The sequence below is a fragment of the Saccopteryx leptura genome, chromosome 5, assembly GCF_036850995.1.
Source record: "Saccopteryx leptura isolate mSacLep1 chromosome 5, mSacLep1_pri_phased_curated, whole genome shotgun sequence".
Lineage (NCBI taxonomy): Eukaryota > Metazoa > Chordata > Mammalia > Chiroptera > Emballonuridae > Saccopteryx > Saccopteryx leptura.
Genome location: NC_089507.1, coordinates 171,973,754 through 171,994,577, shown reverse-complemented (window position 1 = coordinate 171,994,577; position 20,824 = coordinate 171,973,754). Strand labels below are relative to the sequence as shown.

At 45.0% G+C, this 20,824-nt stretch overlaps 2 protein-coding genes across 4 annotated transcripts in view; both read left to right on the top strand.

The window, feature by feature from the left end:
- Positions 1-20,824, top strand: part of LOC136406731 (CMRF35-like molecule 1) — a 172,098-nt gene that overhangs the window by 126,964 nt on the left and 24,310 nt on the right. For 2 of the 3 annotated variants that reach the window (XM_066386820.1, XM_066386819.1), the window contains exon 1: positions 16,368-16,498. The exons of the other annotated variant lie outside the window; for it this stretch is intronic. In XM_066386820.1, the coding sequence (XP_066242917.1) occupies positions 16,411-16,498 (88 nt within the window). In that variant the 5' untranslated portion in view covers positions 16,368-16,410. Of the gene's footprint in view, positions 1-16,367; positions 16,499-20,824 lie in introns of those variants that run through there. 3 annotated transcript variants of the gene reach the window in all.
- LOC136406733 (CMRF35-like molecule 5) lies at positions 68-11,774 on the top strand. The gene is made up of 3 exons (XM_066386825.1): positions 68-175; positions 8,022-8,357; positions 11,270-11,774. Exons 1-3 carry the CDS (start codon positions 100-102, stop codon positions 11,446-11,448), a joined length of 591 nt encoding a protein of 196 aa, XP_066242922.1. The 5' UTR covers positions 68-99; the 3' UTR covers positions 11,449-11,774.

The following is a 20,824-nucleotide window of genomic DNA, read 5'->3' as shown; positions in this document are numbered from 1 at the left end:
TAAGGGAAGCAGATGTGGAAAACAAAACACAATGATTCAACAAATCAAAGGCAGTTTCCTCTGGGTTTTGTTCAAGTCCCTGGAAAGCGCTGGCATTTGATGGTCACCAGGGAGAGAGACCAAGCAGGCAAGACCATGTGGCTGCTCTCACCACTGCTTCTTCTCATCGTCCCAGGTGAGTGGGGCTGGGACTTTAGGGGCTGGAGTGACTGAGGATGGGCAGGAAGAGAGAGGGTCTGTTCTGGGGAAAGGGGACATGTCAGAGTGAATGACAGAGATGGTGCATCATCCAGACATATTATCTTGAGATGAAAATCAAGTTTCTTCATCTCATAGGTTCTCAGTCAGCTGCTGGAAAACAAACAAGAAAACCCACCCAAGAGAAATGCCCCCTTTAGGACAGCATCTCTCCTCTCCCCCACCCCAGCCATGCTGCATAAACAGATGAAGGGACTAACAAGCAGATCCATTCTGAGAACTTTTCAGGAGCACAGATGCTCCGGTTCCAGCTCAGACCCAGCAGTTGAGGTGGGCTCAGGGGTCTGGGTTGTTTCGGAGCCTCCACAGCTGGTGCTGACTTATAATTAGAGCTGAGAGCTGTCCACTAAAGCACAGAGTCCAAGGAGGACACAGGCAGGAAGCCAGGGTGTGCAGGCTGTTGGTTCTGTGGCTCCTCCACTTGTCTGCCTGCCTCAGTTTTTGTTCAGGACCATCCAAAGACCAGACCTTCGTTGAGTGTGGTCAGTGTGATAACGGGGACATGTAGAGTGGTGTCACAGGGAGGGAAGAACAGAGGTTAGAAGGTGTCTGTTTCTGGGCTGAAAGTCAAGTCTTTGGGAAGAGCTGGTACTAGATGCCCAGCGAGGACAGGATTCAGGGAGGCAGGACCACATGGCTGCCCCAGCTCTAGGCTCCTTCTCTGGGTGAGCGACCGAGAAACCAGAGATCGAAGGTTTGAGGTGGGACGCCGGGAGAATCTTTTCTGGGAAAGAAGTCATCATGGGAAATAAAATGACCCCATTTATCCATTGCCTCACTCATCATATATGCAAGAGACACAACTCTGATAGGGGAAATGTGCATATTATTATTTTTTTTAATTTGGATTTTCATATGGATAAAAGAGGTATATGTGGTTATTAGTCATAATGGCAAAGTAGTGTAGACTGGTTAGCTTAAACAATAGAAATGTATTTTCTCACAGTTTTGAAGGCTGTGGGGATCAAGATCAGGGTGCAGACTCTTCAGTTGCTGGTGGCAGTTTTCTTCCTGGCTTACAGGCAGCTGCATTCTCACTGTGACTTCCACTTCGTGCATATGCAAGGGAGGGGGGTAGAGAGACAGACAGAGTAGAGCGAGCTCATTGGTGTCTCTTCTTATAAGGGCACTAATCTCATCTGGACATTCCCACCTTAACAACCTCATCTAACTCTAATGACCTCCTGAAGACCCCATCTTTAAATACCATCACATTGGCGGTTAACGACTGAACATACAAATTTGGGATAACACAACAGTATGAACGCACAGTTGATAAGGTGAGGTGAACAGTTCATGCATTGTCAATTTGACATCACTACCACCCTGGTCTAAGTCCTCTTCTGCCTGACAGACAAAAATCCAATATCACACTTCTCCAAATCACTTCCCCTCTGTGGGTTGGGAATTATGAATGGAAATGGAATAGAATGTGGAAGAGCAGCCATTATTCTCAGGAGGCATTTCAGGGTGCATGTGCAAACAAGAGGTTCTGAGCGGCTTCCTGTCAAGCTCCTGGGGAACTTACTGTGTGATGTAGACTGGAGACAATCAGTGGGAGTTTCTCAGAGACCTTTCAGAATTGGAGCAGCTTCAGATGGAAACCCAGCTCTTGAGAAAACTCTTATTGGACATTCAGACTGTGAACAATGTCAGCTTCCCTGATAAGTCAGATGTGCATGATCTACTGTCCAGGAACCTGAGCAACCTGGTTCCTCTGGCCACCTGCCCTTTCAGGCACAGTTAGTAGTCGGGTGCCCTGCTTGAAGCTTTGTCCACTGGGAGAATTTTCTCCCCGTACCCCTATGCTTGCTTGAGGGTAGGGTTTCTCAAGCTTGGCACAGTTAACACTTTGCACCAGACCATTCTTTGTTGTGGGGGTTTCCTGTGCACTATAGGGGCTTAGCAGCATCCTTGGCTTCTACCTACTGAGTGCCAGTAGCATCCTTTCCCCATTGTGATAATAAAAAAACAGCACAAATTTATTCTGTTACAGTTCTGGACACTGGAAATCCAAAATGAGTCACACTGGGCTAACATCCAGCTGTTGACAAGGTTTGTTCTTCCTGGAGACTATATTTTCTTGCCTTTCCTGGTTTTAGAAACCTCCCTACATTTAGTATTTTATTATTATTATTGGTGTGTCCAAGTGTTACATTTGTCTATAGTCAAATTTCCTGACTTCTTGTGTGGTGTCTTCCATTATTTTCAGCTTAGAACGTTCTTTCTTTCATTCAGAAATTTTATAAAGATTCCCTTCTACCTTCTTCTAGTTTAAAACTGATTTGCTATATTTTGCTGACCTCTTTTCTCTCCCTGAATTTATCTGATGGAGCAGGCGCAGGCAGAGAGGTTACTGCATCCAGCAACGTGTATGTCCTAACCCAGGGGTCCCCAAACTTTTTACACAGGGGGCCAGTTCACTGTCCCTCAGACCATTGGAGGGCCGGACTATAAAAAAAAAACTATGAACAAATCCCTATGCACACTGCACATACCTTATTTTAAAGTAAAAAACAAAACGGGAACAAATACAATATTTAAAATAAAGAACAAGTAAATTTAAATCAACAAACTGACCAGTATTTCAATGGGAACTATGCTCCTCTCACTGACCACCAATGAAAGAGGTGCCCCTTCCGGAAGTGCTGTGAGGGCCAGATAAATGGCCTTAGGGGGCCGCATGTGGCCTGTGGGCAGTAGTTTGGGGACCCCTGTCCTAACCCATCCTTTCCCCTCTCATCATTTTAGTCTTCTGTGATTTATGTGAGCTTCTTAAATACACTAGGTTGTTTTTAGGCTGTTGACTCTGTTCTGTTGATGTTTATTTATTCTTTTTTAATTTTTATTAATTGTTAGAGAGTAGAGAGAGTGAGAGGGGGAGAGAGAGAGAGAGAGAGAGAGAGAGAGAGAGAAGGGGGAGGGAGGAGCAGGAAGCATCAACTTCCATATGTGCCTTGACCAGGCAAGCCCAGGATTTTGAACCAGCGACCTCAGCGTTTCCAGGTCGATGCTTTATCCACTGAGCCACCACAGGTCAGGCTGTTTATCTATTCTTGCTAGATTTCCAAGCTGGGGTTTTTTTCACTATGGCCAGATGCTGTTTTAGAATCTGGCAGGACAGGTCCATCCTTATTACTCATATTTATTTTATTAAAAATTCTCATCTGTTTATTCAAATAATCTATATATTATATATATGTTATATATGAATTATATGTATAGCTGTTATATATATGATTAAAAGCACCTTGCTGGTTTTGTCTTTGATAGAGTTAAATCTATAAATTTATTGGGAAACAAGAAGTCTTGTGGTATATGTAACCAATAAAAATGAGTCAGGGCACACATTCAAAACGGGTAATTAGAACAGCTATGAACATTTTAATTGTAAAAGGCTATTTTATAATCACAGAACTACATGTTCTGTAAAATAGATACCTTTCTGGAAAACACCAAACAAAAAAATAGACTTGATTCAAGAACAATAAAAATACTTGAATAGGTCAGTATTCATGGAGAATAAAATTTTTAAAAAATTTTATCTTAGTGAGAGGAGCAGAGGCAGGGAGATAGACTCTCCCAAGCACCCTCACTAGGATTTACCCAGCAAGCCCACTAAGGGGCGATGATCGGCCCATCTGGGGCTGTTGCTCCATTGTTCGGGGAATGGAGCCATTTTTTTAGCACCTGAGGCAGAGTCCACAAGCCATACTCAGCACTTGAGGCTAATTTTGCTTGAATCAATCGAGCCATGGCTGCCGAAAGGGAAGAGATAGAGGGAGAGAGAGAGAGAGAGAGAGAGAGAAAGAGAAGGAGGAGGGGTGGAGAAGCAGATGGTCACTTCTCCTGTGTTCCCTGACTGAAAATTGAATCCAGGACTTCCACACATGCGGGGCCAATGTTCTACTACTAAGCCAACCATCCAGGGCATGAAAAATTTTTTTTAAGTAAGCAAAGAATTTGCCAGATAGTTTTGTACATAACTTCTTAGGATTCTATAGGAACAAAATTTTCTTTGCTGTATTATGTTCTGATCTCAGAGAATAAAAGTGACAGAAATCTGTCAGATAAATTCTGTGAAATGAGCACATCTCTAATATCAAACCTTGACAGAGCACAAAGAAAACCATGACAAAAGCCCTCCCTCCGAATGGACACCTGGAGCCAGACCCTGATGCACTCCGGCAGCACACGGGGTCTCCAGGTCCAACTGCACACTGGGTCCCAGGTCCAGCGGCACAAGGGGTCCTAGGTCCAGTCACATATGTGGTTCCAGATCCAGCGGCACCAGGGATGGCATGGCCAGTGTCATGTTTGTTGCTGTTGCTTCTAATTAAGCCAGTGTTTTCTTTTTAAAATTTTCATTTGTTTTTAAAACGTATTTATTTTTTCACTACAGCTGACATTCAATGTTATTTTGTGTTAGTTTCATGTGGACAGCATAGTGGTTAGACAACCATAAACTTTGCAAAGTGTTTCCACCTATAATTCTAGTTTTTACAGTATTAGTGACTATGTTCTCTGTGCTGTACTTTGCATCCCCACGATTTATTCTCTAACTACCAATCCGTCCTTCTCAATCCCTTCATCATTTCCACCTGGTCCCAACCCCCTCCCCTCTGCTAACCATCAGTCTTTTTCTGTGCCTATGACTCTGTTTCTGTTTTGTTTGTTTACATTGTCCTTTAGATGCCACATATAAATGATATTATATAGTATTTGTTTTTCTCTTGCTGACTTATTTCACTTAGCACAATACCTTCTAGATCCATCCATGCTGTTGCAAATGGTAAGATTTCATTCTTTTTCATGTCTGAGTAATATTTCATTGTATATATGTACCAAAGCTTTTTTATACACATGTCTATTGATGGGCATTAGGTTGATACAATAACTTAGCTATTGTAAATAATACTGCAATGAACATAAGAGTGCCTATATATTTTCAAATTAATGTTTTGTATTTCTTCAAATATACACCCAGAAATGGAACTGCTGGGTTATAAGGCAGTTCCATTTTTAATTTCTTGAGAACCTTCAATACTTTTTTCCATAGTGGTTGCACCCATCTGCATTTCCACCAAGGATGCATGAGGGTTCCCTTTTCTTCACATCCTCACCAATACTTGCTACTTATTGATTTATTAATTATAGCCATTCTGATATGTAGTTTTAATTTACATTTATCTAATGATTAACAATGTTGAGCATCATTTTCATTTGTCTATTGGCAATCTCTATGTCCTCTTTGTAGAAGTGTCTATTCAGGTCCTTTATTTTATTTATTTATTTACTTATTTACTTACTTATTGAGAGAGAGACAGAAAAGCTGAGAGAGAGAGAGGAAAGAAAAGAGAGAGAAAGAGAAAAAAAACACATCAACTTGTTGTTTCACTTAGTTGTGCCATTGATTTCTTCTCATATGTGCCTTGACCAGGCTCAAACCAGCAACCTCAGGGGTCAAGCTGGTGCCCTAGAGATTGAGCTGGTGACCTCAGGCTCAAGCTGGCTACCCCAAGACTGAACTGGTGTCCTCAGAGCTCTAGGTTGATGCTCTATGCATTGTGCCACTGGCCAGGGCCCTTTGTACATTTTTAAGTTGGATTTTTTTTTTTGTGGTAAGTTGTATGAGTTCTTCATAAAATTTGGATTTTAAATTCTTATCAGATGTTCATTGGCAAATATGTTCTCCCATTTAGTGGGTTGTCTTTTCATTTTATTGATGTTTCCTTTGCTGGGCAAAAACTTTTTAGTTTGGCCCTGGCCAGTTGGCACAGTGGTAAAACATCAGCTTGGTGTGGGGAAGTGCCAAGTTTGATTCCCTACCAAGGCACATAGGAGATGCACTCATTCTACTTTTCCACCCTTCCCCCTCTCTTTTCTTTCTGTCTCTCCCTTCCCCTCTCACAGCCAGGGCTCCATGGGAGCAAAGTTGGCCCGGGCACTGAGGATGGCTCCATGCCACTGCCACAGGTGCTAGAATGGCTCTGGTTGCAGTGAAGCAATGACCCAGATGGGCAGAGCATCACCCCCTGGTTGGCATGCCAGGTGGATCCTGGTAGGGCGCATGCGGGAGTCTGTCTGACTGCCATCCCCCTCACTTCGGAAAAATACAAAAAATAATCACACTACTTTTTGGTTTGATGTAGTCCCATTTGTTTATTTTTTTGTTTGATTCCCTTGCCCAAGAAGATTGATCAGAAGAAATATTGCTGTAAGAAATGTCTGAGATTTTACTGCCTATGTAAAATCTTCTAAGGGTTTTTGGTTTTGCCACAGGTCTGGTTTTGAGTCTTACATATAAGTCATCAGTTTATTTTGACTTTATTCTTGTATATAGTGAAGCCAGTGGTTTAGAGTTGAGATGTGCCACAAAAAAATCTAGATTTCTGCTCCTCCAGAAAAATGAAAAAACTTGAAACCACAGGCCGCCACTTACACAAGGACAGTGGGCTGATGCAGAAGCGGGGTTATGTCTCTGCAAGGGTCACAATCTCTGCAGATTGCCGAGAACCTCACCGCTTCCCAGGGTCTGCCAGTGAGACCAAGTGACAGTTGTCATTTTTCATTGTGCTTGAAGGGTTGTTTCTCTTACAATAAAGAAACATTTCTCCATATCATGAATCTTTCAAAGATGACACAATAAAAGAAAGCACCAGAAGACACATATGATAACACAATGCTGCTTTACTCAATGACTCCTGCCTTCCTGCAAAGCAACGGTAGTCAGGACAGTGTGGATTGGCCTAACAATAGACACAGGGATCAAAGGAAGAGAAAGAAAAATCCATAATTAACTCACATATTGACTTTACTATTATTATTATTATTATTGAGAGGCAGGTGACAGAGAAACAAACTCCTGCATGTGCCCTGACAGGGATCCACCCACAAGTCCACTAGGGAGGTTGCTTGGCAACTGAGCCATTTATCTCTTGAGGCGAGGCCATGGAGCCATCCTCAGCACACCGGTGCCAACTTGCTCGAACCATTAGAGCCATGGCTAAGAGAGAAAAAGAGAAAAGGTGAGGGGTGGGAAGCAGATAGTTGCTTCTTCTGTGTGCTCTGACTGGAAATTGAACCCAGGAATTCCACATGCCAGGTTAATGTTCTACTGCTGAGCCAACAGAATAGGGTGTCAGATACTAACATTTTGACAAAGAAATCGAAACTAGTCAATGGAAAAAACAGGATCTCTGCAGTGTGGGTTCCATAGCTGGAATTAGTGTTTTGGTTAGTGTTAAAGGCTCTCCAGCCAGGGTGTTTACTATAGAACCACTAGAACCATTAGAATCATCAGGAACAGCCTAGCACAGCCAGGAGAGGTGGTGCTTCAGGCAGACCTCCTGAGGTCATCAGCACAGGTCAGGCAGCACTCACACTCCTATGAAATGGACCTTCTACTCTTTCCTCCCAGGAAACCAGAGTCACACAGAGATGTTGCAAGAGGATGTTACTGGAAACAAGAAGGTTTATGGGCCACAGGGATGGGGAGGGAGGGATTTGCCAGAAGCTGTTACTGCTTGGTGTCCTTACTAGTTAATGTGAGATCTGTAGCTGTTCCCTTAGGAGATCTTCGTGGTGGCTCTGACCCAGTGGACATTTGAAGGACAAAAAGTCTGTGCTGTGGAAGGTGTGTTCCTACCTCGACTCTGTTCCACACTCAGGCCCTTGGACTGATTGGAGCACTTCACAGTACAGGAGGCTGTGGCCCTGCCCTCGGGGTAGGGGTGAGAGGTACATGAACTTGTGTTTTCCAGGCTCATCATACGTAATCACTGGTCCAGAAGAAGTGAGTGGTCTGGAACAGGGCTCACTGACCGTGCAGTGTCACTATGACCCAGGGTGGGAGACCTACAGGAAGTGGTGGTGTCGAGGAGCTGAGTGGAGTAACTGCGAGATTATTGTTATAACCACTGGAACAGAGTTGGAGATGAAGAAGGGCCGTGTGTCCATCAGGGACGATCAGAGAAACTGCGTGTTCACCGTGACCATGGAGAAGCTGAGACAAGAGGATTCAGATGTCTACTGGTGTGGGATTCACAGAAATGGAGCTGCTGACCTTGGGATCCAAGTAAAAGTGACAGTTGAGCCAGGTAAGAGTATTGTGTGTGTGCAGCTGTGTATCTTCAGAGCCTGCTCTGTCCTGGTCCCTGTGGTCCTCTCTCCAGTGACTGATAGAATTCAACAGTCCTTTGCATTGGAGAGCATTCCAAACCTCAGGAGTTAATCCCAGCACCCTGACTGTGCTGATCCTCTTTACCCCTAGGTGGGATATGAAACAGCAAATGAGAACAGCTGCTTTAAAGTCCCAGCCACAAACTCCATGAGTAGCAGAGACATCTTGGCACCAGAGGTCCCAGGAAAGCATTGGCAGGAATTGAGATTTCTGGGTCTTATGGTAGGTCTCCTCAGCCCATGGACTAAAATTGGGACCACCTCTGTGTTTCTATGGGCAATAGAATAGATTAAGAAACTGGGCTGTTTAGACAAAATGTGTCCAGAAAGGGTTGGTCCCATCCTGGAGGAGGCCCTGGGAGACTCAAGGACATCTAAGAGAAGCCTTGCCTCACCCAATTCCATGAGACCTCAGGACTCAACCACCCACTGTGACAGATCATTTTTCACTTTGTTAATGTGGTATATTCATTACACTTATTGATTTGGTAATGGTCAAACACTTTTGTATTCTTGGCATAAACAAAACTTGCTGAGAGTATTATCCTTCTTATATATCCCTGGAATCAGCTTGCTGAGTTTTTGTTTTAGACTTCCGTGGTTTTGTTCATGAGTGATACTTGTGTTAGGTTAAAGCTGTGGGTGGCCGGTCCACTGGTAAAAGAAAAGCCTCCTTTCAGCATCTCTTGGCAACTGGCAGGTCGGTATAAACCCCTGACTAGGTCTGACTTGGAAAGAACTCCAGGTCTGGACTGTCTTATCCTGTATGAGATAGCTGACAGGCTAGAGCCTTCGTGCATCTATGGGTGGAGGAGAGCCTATCACCAGGGAGAGCCGAACTGAAAACACAAGGCTGGTGTGTTCCAAAAGGATTGTTTATTTAAAACGCGTGGGTGCAAGTGTGCTGAGATGGACCCAAATGCCATGTCGGCCCCAGGGAGGGTTGGAGTAGGGTATTTATAGGTTAGTCAGGGGTCTTGAAAAAAGCGGCTGACGTCACTGCCTCTATAGGTACAACGTAGTATTGTTTTTGTATGTGATTGAAGAGGCGCCACAGTTTCTCCAAACGGTTTATCTCTGGGCTCAACTGTCTAAAGGAGGCCTGTGCTAGTTCACAAGGTCCCAGGCTGGCCTGGCAGGCTGAGGCTTCAAGCAGGCCAGTCCCCCCTCCCTCCTCCCGCTGGATTGCAGTGCCCTTGGAATGGGGCGGTGGTGCTACTGGGGGCAGGGAGGGAGCTGATCCCTTAGAACAGTGGTCCCCAACCTGTTTTGGGCCACGGACCGGTTTAATGTCAGAAAATATTTTCACAGACGGCCTTTAGGGTGGGACGGATAAATATATCACGTGACCGAGACAAGCGTCAAGAGTGAGTCTTAGACGGATGTAACAGAGGGAATCTGGTCATTTTAAAAAAATAAAACATCGTTCAGACTTAAATATAAATAAAATTGAAATAATGTAAGTTATTTATTTTTTCTCCGAGGACCGGTACCAAATGGCCCATGGACAGGTACCAGTCCACGGCCCGGGGTTTGGGGACCACTGCCCTAGAAGACTGCTTATGAGAAGACAGCGCCCAAATGTGGCCTGTAGCTAGGCTTTTATAAACACTTGTTGTGATTTAAACTCCTTTAATTCTAGGTTCCTTTTCCTGACTTTTGCAAGATAAACTTTTTGTTATATTTCAAAATGAAGGCCAGGAAGCCATTAAACAAGGGAATCAGAAGGCAATTACTACTATCTCACAGTTGGATTGGGGGAGGGTAATGTGCTGCATTGAGTCTGGCTAAGAAATAGGGTAAAGGGAATTGTAGTTTTAAAGAGAGCTCTAGTTTAAAAGTCACCCTGAATTCAAGCCTTACACTTGTCCATACATTTCCTTCTTGCTTTGCCCTTGACAGATTTTGGCATCAGGGTTGTGCTAGTCTCATTCATTGGACTTGGGAGTTGCATCTTCTTTATGTTTAAAAAATATTAATTTTAAATTTAAATGAGAGCAGAAGAGATAGAGAGACAGACTCCTCCTGCATGCGCCTTGACTGGGAACCACCCAGCAACCCCAATCTAGGGCCGATACTCTACCCATTTGGGGCTCGATGCTCGCAAATGAGCTATTTTTAGCACCTGAAGCAGAGACTTCATGAATCCATCCTCAGCATCTGGGGCCTACATGCTCAAATAAGTGGAGCCATGGCTGCAGGAGAGGAAGAGAGAGTGAGAGAGAAGGGAGGAGGGGAGGAGAAGCAGATGGTCACTTCTCCTGTGTGCCCAGACTAGGAATTGAACCTGGGATTCCACATGCCAGGTCAATGCTCTACCACTGAGTCAACTGGCCAGAGCCTCAAATTTTTTTTGTATAAGATAGTCATTCCTACCTTAAATGTTTAGTAAAAATTTTTTTAAAACTGTATCAGCCTGGCATTTTGTTTTTGGGAGGTTTACATAATAGAGTTGATTAATTTACCTTGTGGTAAGATTATTTGTGTTTTCTATTTCATTTTATGTTCATTAGTATTTTCCCTAGGAATTTGCATTCCATCTAAAATTTCAACTACATTGACACAATATCTTTTTATTATTTTTTCCACTTATTATCTTATCTCTTTTTATATTTTTAATATGTGCAGGGTCTGTAATGATGTCCCCTTTCCACTCCCAACATGAGTTATTTAATTGTCTCTGTATCACAAGTATTTTGCTTGGGCTTATTTATTTCTTTTTTTTAAACACTTGTTGGCTTTGCTGATTTTCTCTATATTTACTTTCTACTTCACTCAATTTTGTTATTTTCTACATTATTTCCTTTCTTCTACTTTCTTCTTGAGCAAGTGGCTGCACGGTGTCACTATGGTCCGAGGTGGGAGGCCTACATGAAGCAGTGGTGCGGAGAAGCTGATGAGAGTAGCTGCACCATCCTTGTTCAGACCACTGGATCAAAGCAGGCAAAGAAGAGCCGTGCGTACATCGATCAGGAGAAACGCACGTTCACCGTGGCCCTGCAGAATTAGAAAACCAAGTCTGTTCCAAAGAGTTGCTGCTTGGAGGTTTTACCGTATGACAACCCTGCTCACACCCAGAGTCTGGCCATTTAGATAGACTTGACCTAAGGCCCACTGCCATAATGTCCTGTTTATTTTTCCCAGGGCACCTTTTAAAATAACCACATAAGTAGAAGCCATGAAAAGTTAAAGACCTTCACCCTCACCACCTTATAAGTATAGGTGCTTGCGACCCTCTGCTCTGTCTCCTGCTCCCTTGTGACCTGGGACAGAGGATTGCTGCTTCTTCACCACCCGCATTCGCAGATCTGTAAACAATAAATCCTGTGACTCTACCTCCTTTGTGTGGACATATTGAAACTCTTTAGTTTTCACTTCCCCAGAGTGGGAGCTGGGCTGCTGAGGGAGCTCCCTGCTGCCCCGTGTGGGTGGCTTGTGCCCCCTCATTCTGCAGGATGCAATCTGCATCGTCTTAACTCAGTATACCAGCTCTGCTTCTCCATACACCATGTCAGAGCTCGGACTGAATGAAGCAACCACTTACAGGTGTGGGATTGACAGAACTGAGCTGACCCTAGGGTCCAAGGTAAAGTGACCAGTGGTCCAGGTAAGCGCTCTTCCCTGTGTACCCTGAGGTCACTGTGGTGGGGAATAAAGGATTCAGGGTCCCTTCTCTTTCCTGGAACAATGAACCCGAGAGCATGTGTATGAAAAGGAGGAGTATGTGCGCAGGCATATGTGTGGAAGATCAAAAGAAGATTACTGTCTTAGCTTCTCAGAGCAGGAGACTCTCAGCTTGATTTGAAGGGTGGAAAGACAATGTACTTACCCTGGGCATTGGTGGCACCAGCTCTGCCCTCCTCGGCACAGGACAAGTCTGACCGTCACACAGCAGTGGAGACTCCTGTGGAATCTCTGGGGCTGTATGAGACTCTTTGGCACTTTCAAAGGGAAAGTCACTCCTAAATCCTAACTCACCAGGTATGGAGGGAGACACGGGTCACCTGGACAGAAAGCCCCGAGTCTCCCAGATTCCTGCTTAACACAGCAGGAGCTGCTCCTCCCTGAGCCCCCTGACTTTAGCTCCACACTCATCTCTGACTAGGGGTGAGTGACCTTGAACTGATTACTGTATTAGATTTAGCAGAAAGGAGAGTAACCAGTTGTGTTCTACTTCGGGGGACTTCACGCTCCTCCTGTACCTCTGAGACTAACAGGGGGACTCTAGACTCAGGTCCCTGCTTGAGAACCTCAGAGATATTTACGAGCTGTGTGAGGTCTCAACTGACTGAGGGAGATAATAAGAAGGAGGGAGGTCTAGATATGTGGTGGAGTGTTGAGGATGATAGGGGAGGGGAACCAATGGTCAAAAGGTTGAGTGTCTGTCATTCTCAACCTGTGGGTCGCGACCCCCACGGGGTCGCCTAAAGCCATTGGAGAATACATAATGCATATCAGGTATTTACATTCTGAATCATAACTGTAGCAAAATTACAGTTATGAAGTAGCCACCAAAATTATTTTTTGGTTTGGGGTCACCGCAACATGAGGAACTGTATTGCAGGTCACGGCATTAGAAAGGTTGAGAACCACTGAACTAGAGCTTACAGATGAATAGGGAGGAACAAGGAAACATAAAGACCCTCAGGGACCAGTGTCAATTCATGGGACAAAGAGTCAGAGCAAATCTAAGCCCCTAGTAGATGTGGCATCTGAAGCTTTCCAAGATGTGACATTAGATCTGACACTTGAAAGTTGAGGACAGTTTAAGCAGGCAGCGAAGAAGGTGGGGAGAGCTCCCTGGGCAAAGAATATAGCAGAAGTCAAAGCAAACAAAGAAACACCCAACAAACCAAGAAAGCAAAAATGTGGCCAGGCTGCAATGAGGGGAAGGGAAAGCAGGAGGGAGGTGTAGGAGGAAGGGCCTGGCCCGGCAGATTAGCTCTCAGATGGTACCAGGGCCTGAAAGCTTAGCCTATGAGCAGCATGACTGTCCCCTCCAAAGGGGTTGCCCTGGCTGGGGTCCCAGGCTTGTCCTCAATAGGTTATTAGAGCCCTCGCCCTGGGCAGAGGTAGAGCTGGGAGGCAGCTCATTTCTGTCATTATGTCCCACCCTCAGGAACCTGCTCAGCAGCATCCACTTTCACTCCAGCCTCCCTGGAGGTGCCTCTGCTCCTGAGCATGCTCGGTGCTGTCCTCTCGGTGAACAGGCCTCAGAGGAGCTCTGGGGGGAAGCACACTCAGTCCCACTCTGAGAAGCACTAGCCCCCATGTTCATCAATGTCTTCTCTGAAAGAAAGAGCCTCAAACAGAAGAAAAACAACTTTTATTACGAAGTGACTGTGGCCAGCAAGGCCTGTGGTTCTAGAAGCAGCGTAGGCCCTGCTCAGGGAACAATATCCCAATCCCTGGGAACCCACAGCTGTGATGCCTGGGTCTCTAGGACTTGCTGTGGTGTCGCCTTCTCTGCACAACCCCTGTTCTTCTTCTGTCTGGAGGCCGCAGTGCAGCAGGAAAGAAACAGAAATGCAGGAGGAAAGACCTTTCCTCTGGGGCCCAAGTCCTTGGAGGCTGTTTCTGACCTGGGGCTTGAGAGCCCGCAGCCCCGGTAATGCACTGGTTTGAACCCACGTAGTTCAGGGCTCCTGCCAGTAATGGGTTTCCCCCGTCTTCCAAGGGATGAAAGAAAATGCAAAAGCACAAAACTAAAATCTTTCAAAAGGCATAAAATCATAAATATGAATATATATTTTCACGTTATTTTTATTTTATGATGTAACAGGCAAACAAACATTAGAGATGAGTGGTAGTAGGGCTTGAAATGGTTTTCTTCTGAAATAATATTTTTTTATCATTTTATTTTTTTAATGGGGTGACATCAATGAATCAGGATACATATATTCAAAGAAAACATGTCCAGGTTATCTTGTCGTTCAGTTGTGTTGCATACCCATCACCCAAAGTCAGATTGTCCTCTGTCACCTTTTATCTAGTTTTCTTTGTGCCCCTCCCCCTCCCCCTTTCGCTCTCCCTCCCCCCTCCCCCCAAAACCACCACACTCTTATCAATGTCTCTTAGTCTCACTTTTATGTCCCTACGTATGGAATAATGCAGTTCCTGGTTTTTTCTGATTTACTTATTTCACTTTGTATAATGATATCAAGATCCCACCATTTTCCTGAAAATGATCTGATGTCATCATTTCTTATGGCTGAGTAGTATTCCATAGTGTATATGCTCCACATCTTCTTTATCCAGTCTTCTATTGAAGGGCTTTTTGATTGTTTCCAATTTTTACCTATCCAATGACTGATACCACTCCAAGCTGCAGGAGACTGCACCTACCCCTGGGGAGCGATCAGTGATCCCGACAGGCAGGGCAGATGGGGTGGTGAACTCCTGTCTCTCTTCCCCAAATGCATTTTTGAACTTTCATGGAGTCAAATTTCACCCGGTACTCCGAGAACCTTTGCTCATTTCATAATTTACCCAAATCATCTGCACAACTGCGGGGGGGGGGGGGGGGGGAAATACACAGAATTCTCTCGACGTGAATGAACCACAATGGACAAAAGTGTTGTCCAGTCTCTCCAGCCTTAAGGCCAATTCGATGTTTCACACATTTTATGGAAAACAGCTGTCAGGCTTCCATGGAGCAGTCCATGAGGTCTCAGAAACCCAAAGGCCTGGACTCGGCTAGTCGGGCGCTAAAATCAGACTGCTCCTGGACGGGCACATTTCTTTACGTGCAGAAAAGTAGCGACACCATCACCTTTACTTCTTAACACTGTACACATGTCACAATGTCCGGAGAAAGGTGGTTTCTGTTTTCCTTGGCAACATGACTCAAGACTGGAATCATCTACCGCTGAAGGACGTCTGATTCACCACATACTGTGGACTCTACATTCTTGTTTAAGGGCAGAGGCCACGACCCACTCTAGACAAAGGTCCCTGCAGGCCAGATGACCTGACCTGTTGTCCTGTTCCTCTCCCTCCCTGCCTGACTTCTTGCAAATCCCCCCATGGTCACAGCAGAGGACTTTAAAACCTACTGGCTTTCTGGATAAAAGTTGCTTTTCCAGTTTCTGGGAGCCCTCCAGAAACATGTGCAGGGCCATACAGAGGGCCAGACTGGGAGTTAGGGATACAGTCTAAGTACCGCACACCTTGAGTCAAAGGCTTCCCTCTGCCTGCCAGCAGCTGGAAATACTTTTCTTAAAAAGGGAGGACAGAATTGATTCTGAGAGGGAGGAGAGGGAACAGAAGGTGGTAGAGAAGGAGGGAGAGAACTTCTAAAGGAAGAGAACAGGTGAGGAAATGTCGCTTAGGAGGCCTTTAGAATAAGCAGTGTCCCTGGCGCAGGGAGTTTGTCAAGAGCCCACAGCCAAGATATATTCAAAGATTTGGGGAATAAAACATCTGGGATAAAATGAGGCTGAAGGGGAAAGGTGTCTGCTTCAGAGTGACTGAGGACCTGGGAAAAAGCTGTCCTGAGGGAGGACTGGGGTCAGGCTCAGGGAGGGACAATGGCCCAGAGCAGGAAAGGGGTCTGAGATGCCCCGCAGTGGGGCTGCCTGGAGAGAGGTTGAGAATGCGGCTGTTTCTCCAGCCAGGCTGGGTGCCAGCCCTGAGCGCTGCATCCTTCACAAAATGCAAACCCAGCACGTCTCCATCACCCCTTGGCACCTGGCTCTCAGCTCCCCTCCGCCGCCATGCTGCACGTCCTGCCCTATGCTGAGGGCGGCCCCTTCTCAGCCCGTCACACCCGGGTGGGGCTTCCCCAAATCATTGAGGACAGACACATCAGTCACACACTTGTTAGTGATGACACAGCTTGTCTCCGCCTTAATAAAATTAGGAAGTAAATAAAGACAGAAACCTAAGGGAAGTAGATGAGAGAACCAAAACTCAATGATTTTGACAAATCATAGGCAGGTTGTCTCTGGGCTCTGTTCAAGCCCCTGGAGGATGCTGGCATTTAATGGTCACCAGGGAGAGACCTGGGCAGGCTGGACCATGTGGCTGCTCCTGCCGCTGCTTCTTCTCATCACCCCAGGTGAGTGGAGCTCGGGCTTTAGGAGCTGGAGTGACTGAGGCTGGGCAGTAGAGAGAGGGTCTGTCCTGAGGGAATGGGACACATCAGGAAAAATAGCAGGGCTGGTTCATCTTCCAGATACATTATTTTTTTTATATTTTTTATTATTAAATGAGAGGTTGGGTTTCAGAGAGACTCTTGAATGTGCCTCAGTTTTTGCTCCAGACGATCCAAAGACCAGACCGTGTTTGCGTGTGGTCAGTGTGATAATGGGGACATGTAGAGCGGTGTCACAGGGAGGAAAGAACAGAGGTTAGAAGGTGTCTGTTTCTGGGCTGAATGTTAAGTCCTTGGGAATGGCTGGAGCTTGATGCCCAGCGAGGACAGATCCAGGGGGGCAGGACCACATGGCTGCCCCAGCTCTGGGGTCCTTCTCCTGGTGAGCGCCTGAGAAATCAGAGATCAAGGTTTGAAGTGGGACACCGAGAGAATCCTTTCTGGGAAAGAAGTCATCATGGGAAATAAAATGACCCCATTTATCCATTACCTCACTCATCATATAAGCAAGAGACACAACTCTGATAGAGGAAATGTGCATATTATTATTATTTATTTAATTTGGATTTTCATATGAATAAAAGAAGTATATATGGTTATTAGTCATAATGGCAGAGTAGTGTAGACTGGTTAGCTTAAACAATAGAAAGTATTTTCTCACAGTTTTGAAGGCTGTGGGGATCAAGATCAGGGTGCAGACTCTTCAGTTGCTGGTGGCAGTTTTCTTCCTGGCTTACAGGCAGCTGCATTCTCACTGTGACTTCCACTTCGTGCATATGCAAGGGAGGGGGGTAGAGAGACAGACAGAGTAGAGCGAGCTCATTGGTGTCTCTTCTTATAAGGGCACTAATCTGGCCCTGGCCAATTGACTCAGTGGTAGGACGTCGACCTGGCGTGCGGGAGTCCTGGGTTCGATTCCTGGCCAGGGCACACAGGAGAAGCTCCCATCTGCTTCTCCACCCCTCCCCCTCTCCTTCCTCTCTGTCTCTCTCTTCCCTTCCCGCAGCCGAGGCTTCAGTGGAGCAAAGTTGGCCCCGGGTGCTGAGGATGGCTCTGTGGCCTCTGACTCAGGCACTAGAATGGCTCTGATTGCGGCAGAGCGATGCCCCAGATGGGCAGAGCATCGCCCCCTGGTGGGCATGCCGGGTGGATCCTGGTCGGGCGCATGCAGGAGTCTGTCTGACTACCTCCCAGTTTCCAACTTCAGAAAAATTTAAAAAAAATTAAATAAATAAAATTTTAAAAAGGCACTAATCTCATCTTGACATTCCCACCTTAACAACCTCATCTAACTCTAATGACCTCCTGAAGACCCCATCTTTAAATACCATCACATTGGCGGTTAATGCCTGAACATACAAATTTGGGATAACACAACAGTATGAACGCACAGTTGATAAGGTGAGGTGAACAGTTCATCCATTGTCAATTTGACATCACTACCACACCTTTCTAAGTCCTCTTCTACCTGACAGACAAAAATCCAATATCACAGTTCTCCAAATCACTTCCCCTCTGTGGGTTGAGTGTTATGAATGGAAACGGAATAGAATGTGGAAGAGCAGCCATTATTCCCAGGAGGCATTTCAGGGTGCATGTGCAAACAAGAGGTTCTGAGCGGCTTCCTGTCAAGCTCCTGGGGAACTTACTGTGTGATGTAGACTGGAGACAATCAGTGGGAGTTTCTCAGAGACCTTTCAGAATTGGAGCAGCTTCAGATGGAAACCCAGCTCTTGAGAAAACTCTTATTGGACATTCAGGCTGTGAACAATGTCAGCTTCCCTGGTCATCCAGATGTGCATGATCTACTGCCCAGGAACCTGAGCAACCTGGTTCCTCTGGCCACCTGCCCTTTCAGGCACAGTTAGTAGTCGGGTGCTCTGCTTGAAGCTTTGTCCACTGGGAGAATTTTCTCCCCGTGCCCCTATGCTTGCTTGAGGGTAGGGTTTCTCAAGCTTGGCACAGTTAACACTTTGCACCAGACCATTCTTTGTTGTGGGGGTTTCCTGTGCACTATAGGGGCTTAGCAGCATCCTTGGCTTCTACCTACTGAGTGCCAGTAGCATCCTTTCCCCATTGTGATAATAAAAAAATGCACAAATTTATTCTGTTACAGTTCTGGACACTGGAAATCCAAAATGAGTCACACTGGGCTAACATCCAGCTGTTGACAAGGTTTGTTCTTCCTGGAGACTATATTTTCTTGCCTTTCCTGGTTTTAGAAACCTCCTACATTTAGTATTTTATTATTATTATTGGTGTGTCCAAGTGTTACATTTGTCTATAGTCAAATTTCCAGACTTCTTGTGTGGTGTCTTCCATTATTTTCAGCTTAGAACGTTCTTTCTTTCATTCAGAAATTTTATAAAAATTCCCTTCTAGCTTCTTCTAGTTTAAAACTGATTTGCTATGTTTTGCTGACCTCTTTCCTCTCCCTGAATTTATCTGATGGAGCAGGAGCAGGCAGAGAGGTTACTGCATCCAGCAACGTGTATGTCCTAACCCATCCCTTCCCCTCTCATCATTTTAGTCTTCTGTGGTTTATGGGAGCTTCTTAAATACACTAGGTTGTTTTTAGGCTGTTGACTCTGTTCTGTTGATGTTTATCTATTCTTTTTTTTAATTAATTTTTGGAGAGGAGAGGGAGTGAGAGTGAGAGAGAGAGAGAGAGAGAGAGAGAGAGAGAGAGAGAAGAAGGGGGAGGGAGGAGCAGGAAGCATCAACTCCCATATGTGCCTTGACTAGGCAAGCCCAGGGTTTTGAATCAGCGACCTCAGCATTTCCAGGTCGACGCTTTATCCACTGAGCCACCACAGGTCTGGCTGTTTATCTATTCTTGCTAGATGTCCAAGCTGGGTTTTTTTTTTTTTTTTATTATGGCCAGATGCTGTTTTAGAATCTGGCAGGACAGGTCCTTCCTCATTACTCATCATTATTTTATTAAAAATTCTCATCTGTTTATTAAAATAATCTATATATTATATATATGTTATATATGAATTATATGTATAGCTGTTATATATATGATTAAAAGCACCTTGCTGGCTTTGTCTTTGATAGAGTTAAATCTATAAATTTATTGGGAAACAAGAAGTCTTGTGGTATATGTAACCAATAAAAATGAGTCAGGGCACACATTCAAAACGGGTAATTAGAACAGCTATGAACATTTTAATTGTAAAAGGCTATTTTATAATCACAGAACTACATGTTCTGTAAAATAGATACCTTTCTGGAAAACACCAAACAAAAAAATAGACTTGATTCAAGAACAATAAAAATACTTGAATAGGTCAGTATTCATGGAGAATAAAATTTTTTTAAAATTTTATCTTAGTGAGAGGAGCAGAGGCAGGGAGATAGACTCTCCCAAGCACCCTCACTAGGATTTACCCAGCAAGCCCACTAAGGGGCGATGATCGGCCCATCTGGGGCTGTTGCTCCATTGCTCGGGGAATGGAGCCATTTTTTTAGCACCTGAGGCAGAGTCCACAAGCCATACTCAGCACCTGAGGCTAATTTTGCTTGAATCAATCCAGCCATGGCTGCCAAAAGGGAAGAGATAGAAGGAGAGAGAGAGAGAGAGAGGGAGGGAGAGAGAGAGAGAGAGAGAGAGAAAGAAAGAGAAGGAGGTGGGTTGGAGAAGCAGATGGTCACTTCTCCTGTGTTCCCTGACTGGAAATTGAATCCAGGACTTCCACACATGCGGGGCCAATGCTCTACTATTAAGCCAACCATCCAGGGCATGAAAAAAATTTTTTTAAGTAAGCAAAGAATTTGCCAGATAGTTTTGTACATAACTTCTTAGGATTCTATAGGAACAAAATTTTCTTTGCTGTATTATGTTCTGATCTCAGAGAATAAAAGTGACGGAAATCTGTCAGATAAATTCTGTGAAATGAGCACATCTCTAATATCAAACCTTGACAAAGCACAAAGAAAACCATGACAAAAGCCCTCCTTCCGAATGGACACCTGGAGCTGGGCCCTGATGCACTCCAGCGGCACACGGGGGCTCCAAGTCCAACTGTACATTGGGCCCCAGGTCCAGCGGCACAAGGGGTCCTAGGTCCAGTCACATATGTGGTTCCAGATCCAGCGGCACCAGGGATGGCATGGCCAGTGTCGTGTTTATTGCTGTTGCTTCTAATTAAGCCAGTGTTTTCTTTTTAAAATTTTCATTTGTTTTTAAAACGTATTTATTTTTTCATTACAGCTGACATTCAATGTTATTTTGTGTTAGTTTCATGTGGACAGCATAGTGGTTAGACAACCATAAACTTTGCTAAG

Coding starts and splice junctions, on each gene's coding strand:
- LOC136406733 (XM_066386825.1), top strand. CDS start 100: ATGGTCACCAGGGAGAGAGACCAAGCAGGCAAGACCATGTGGCTGCTC. Junction 176..8,021: donor GCTTCTTCTCATCGTCCCAG/GTGAGTGGGGCT, acceptor TGTGTTTTCCAG/GCTCATCATACGTAATCACT. Junction 8,358..11,269: donor AAAAGTGACAGTTGAGCCAG/GTAAGAGTATTG, acceptor TTCTTGAGCAAG/TGGCTGCACGGTGTCACTAT.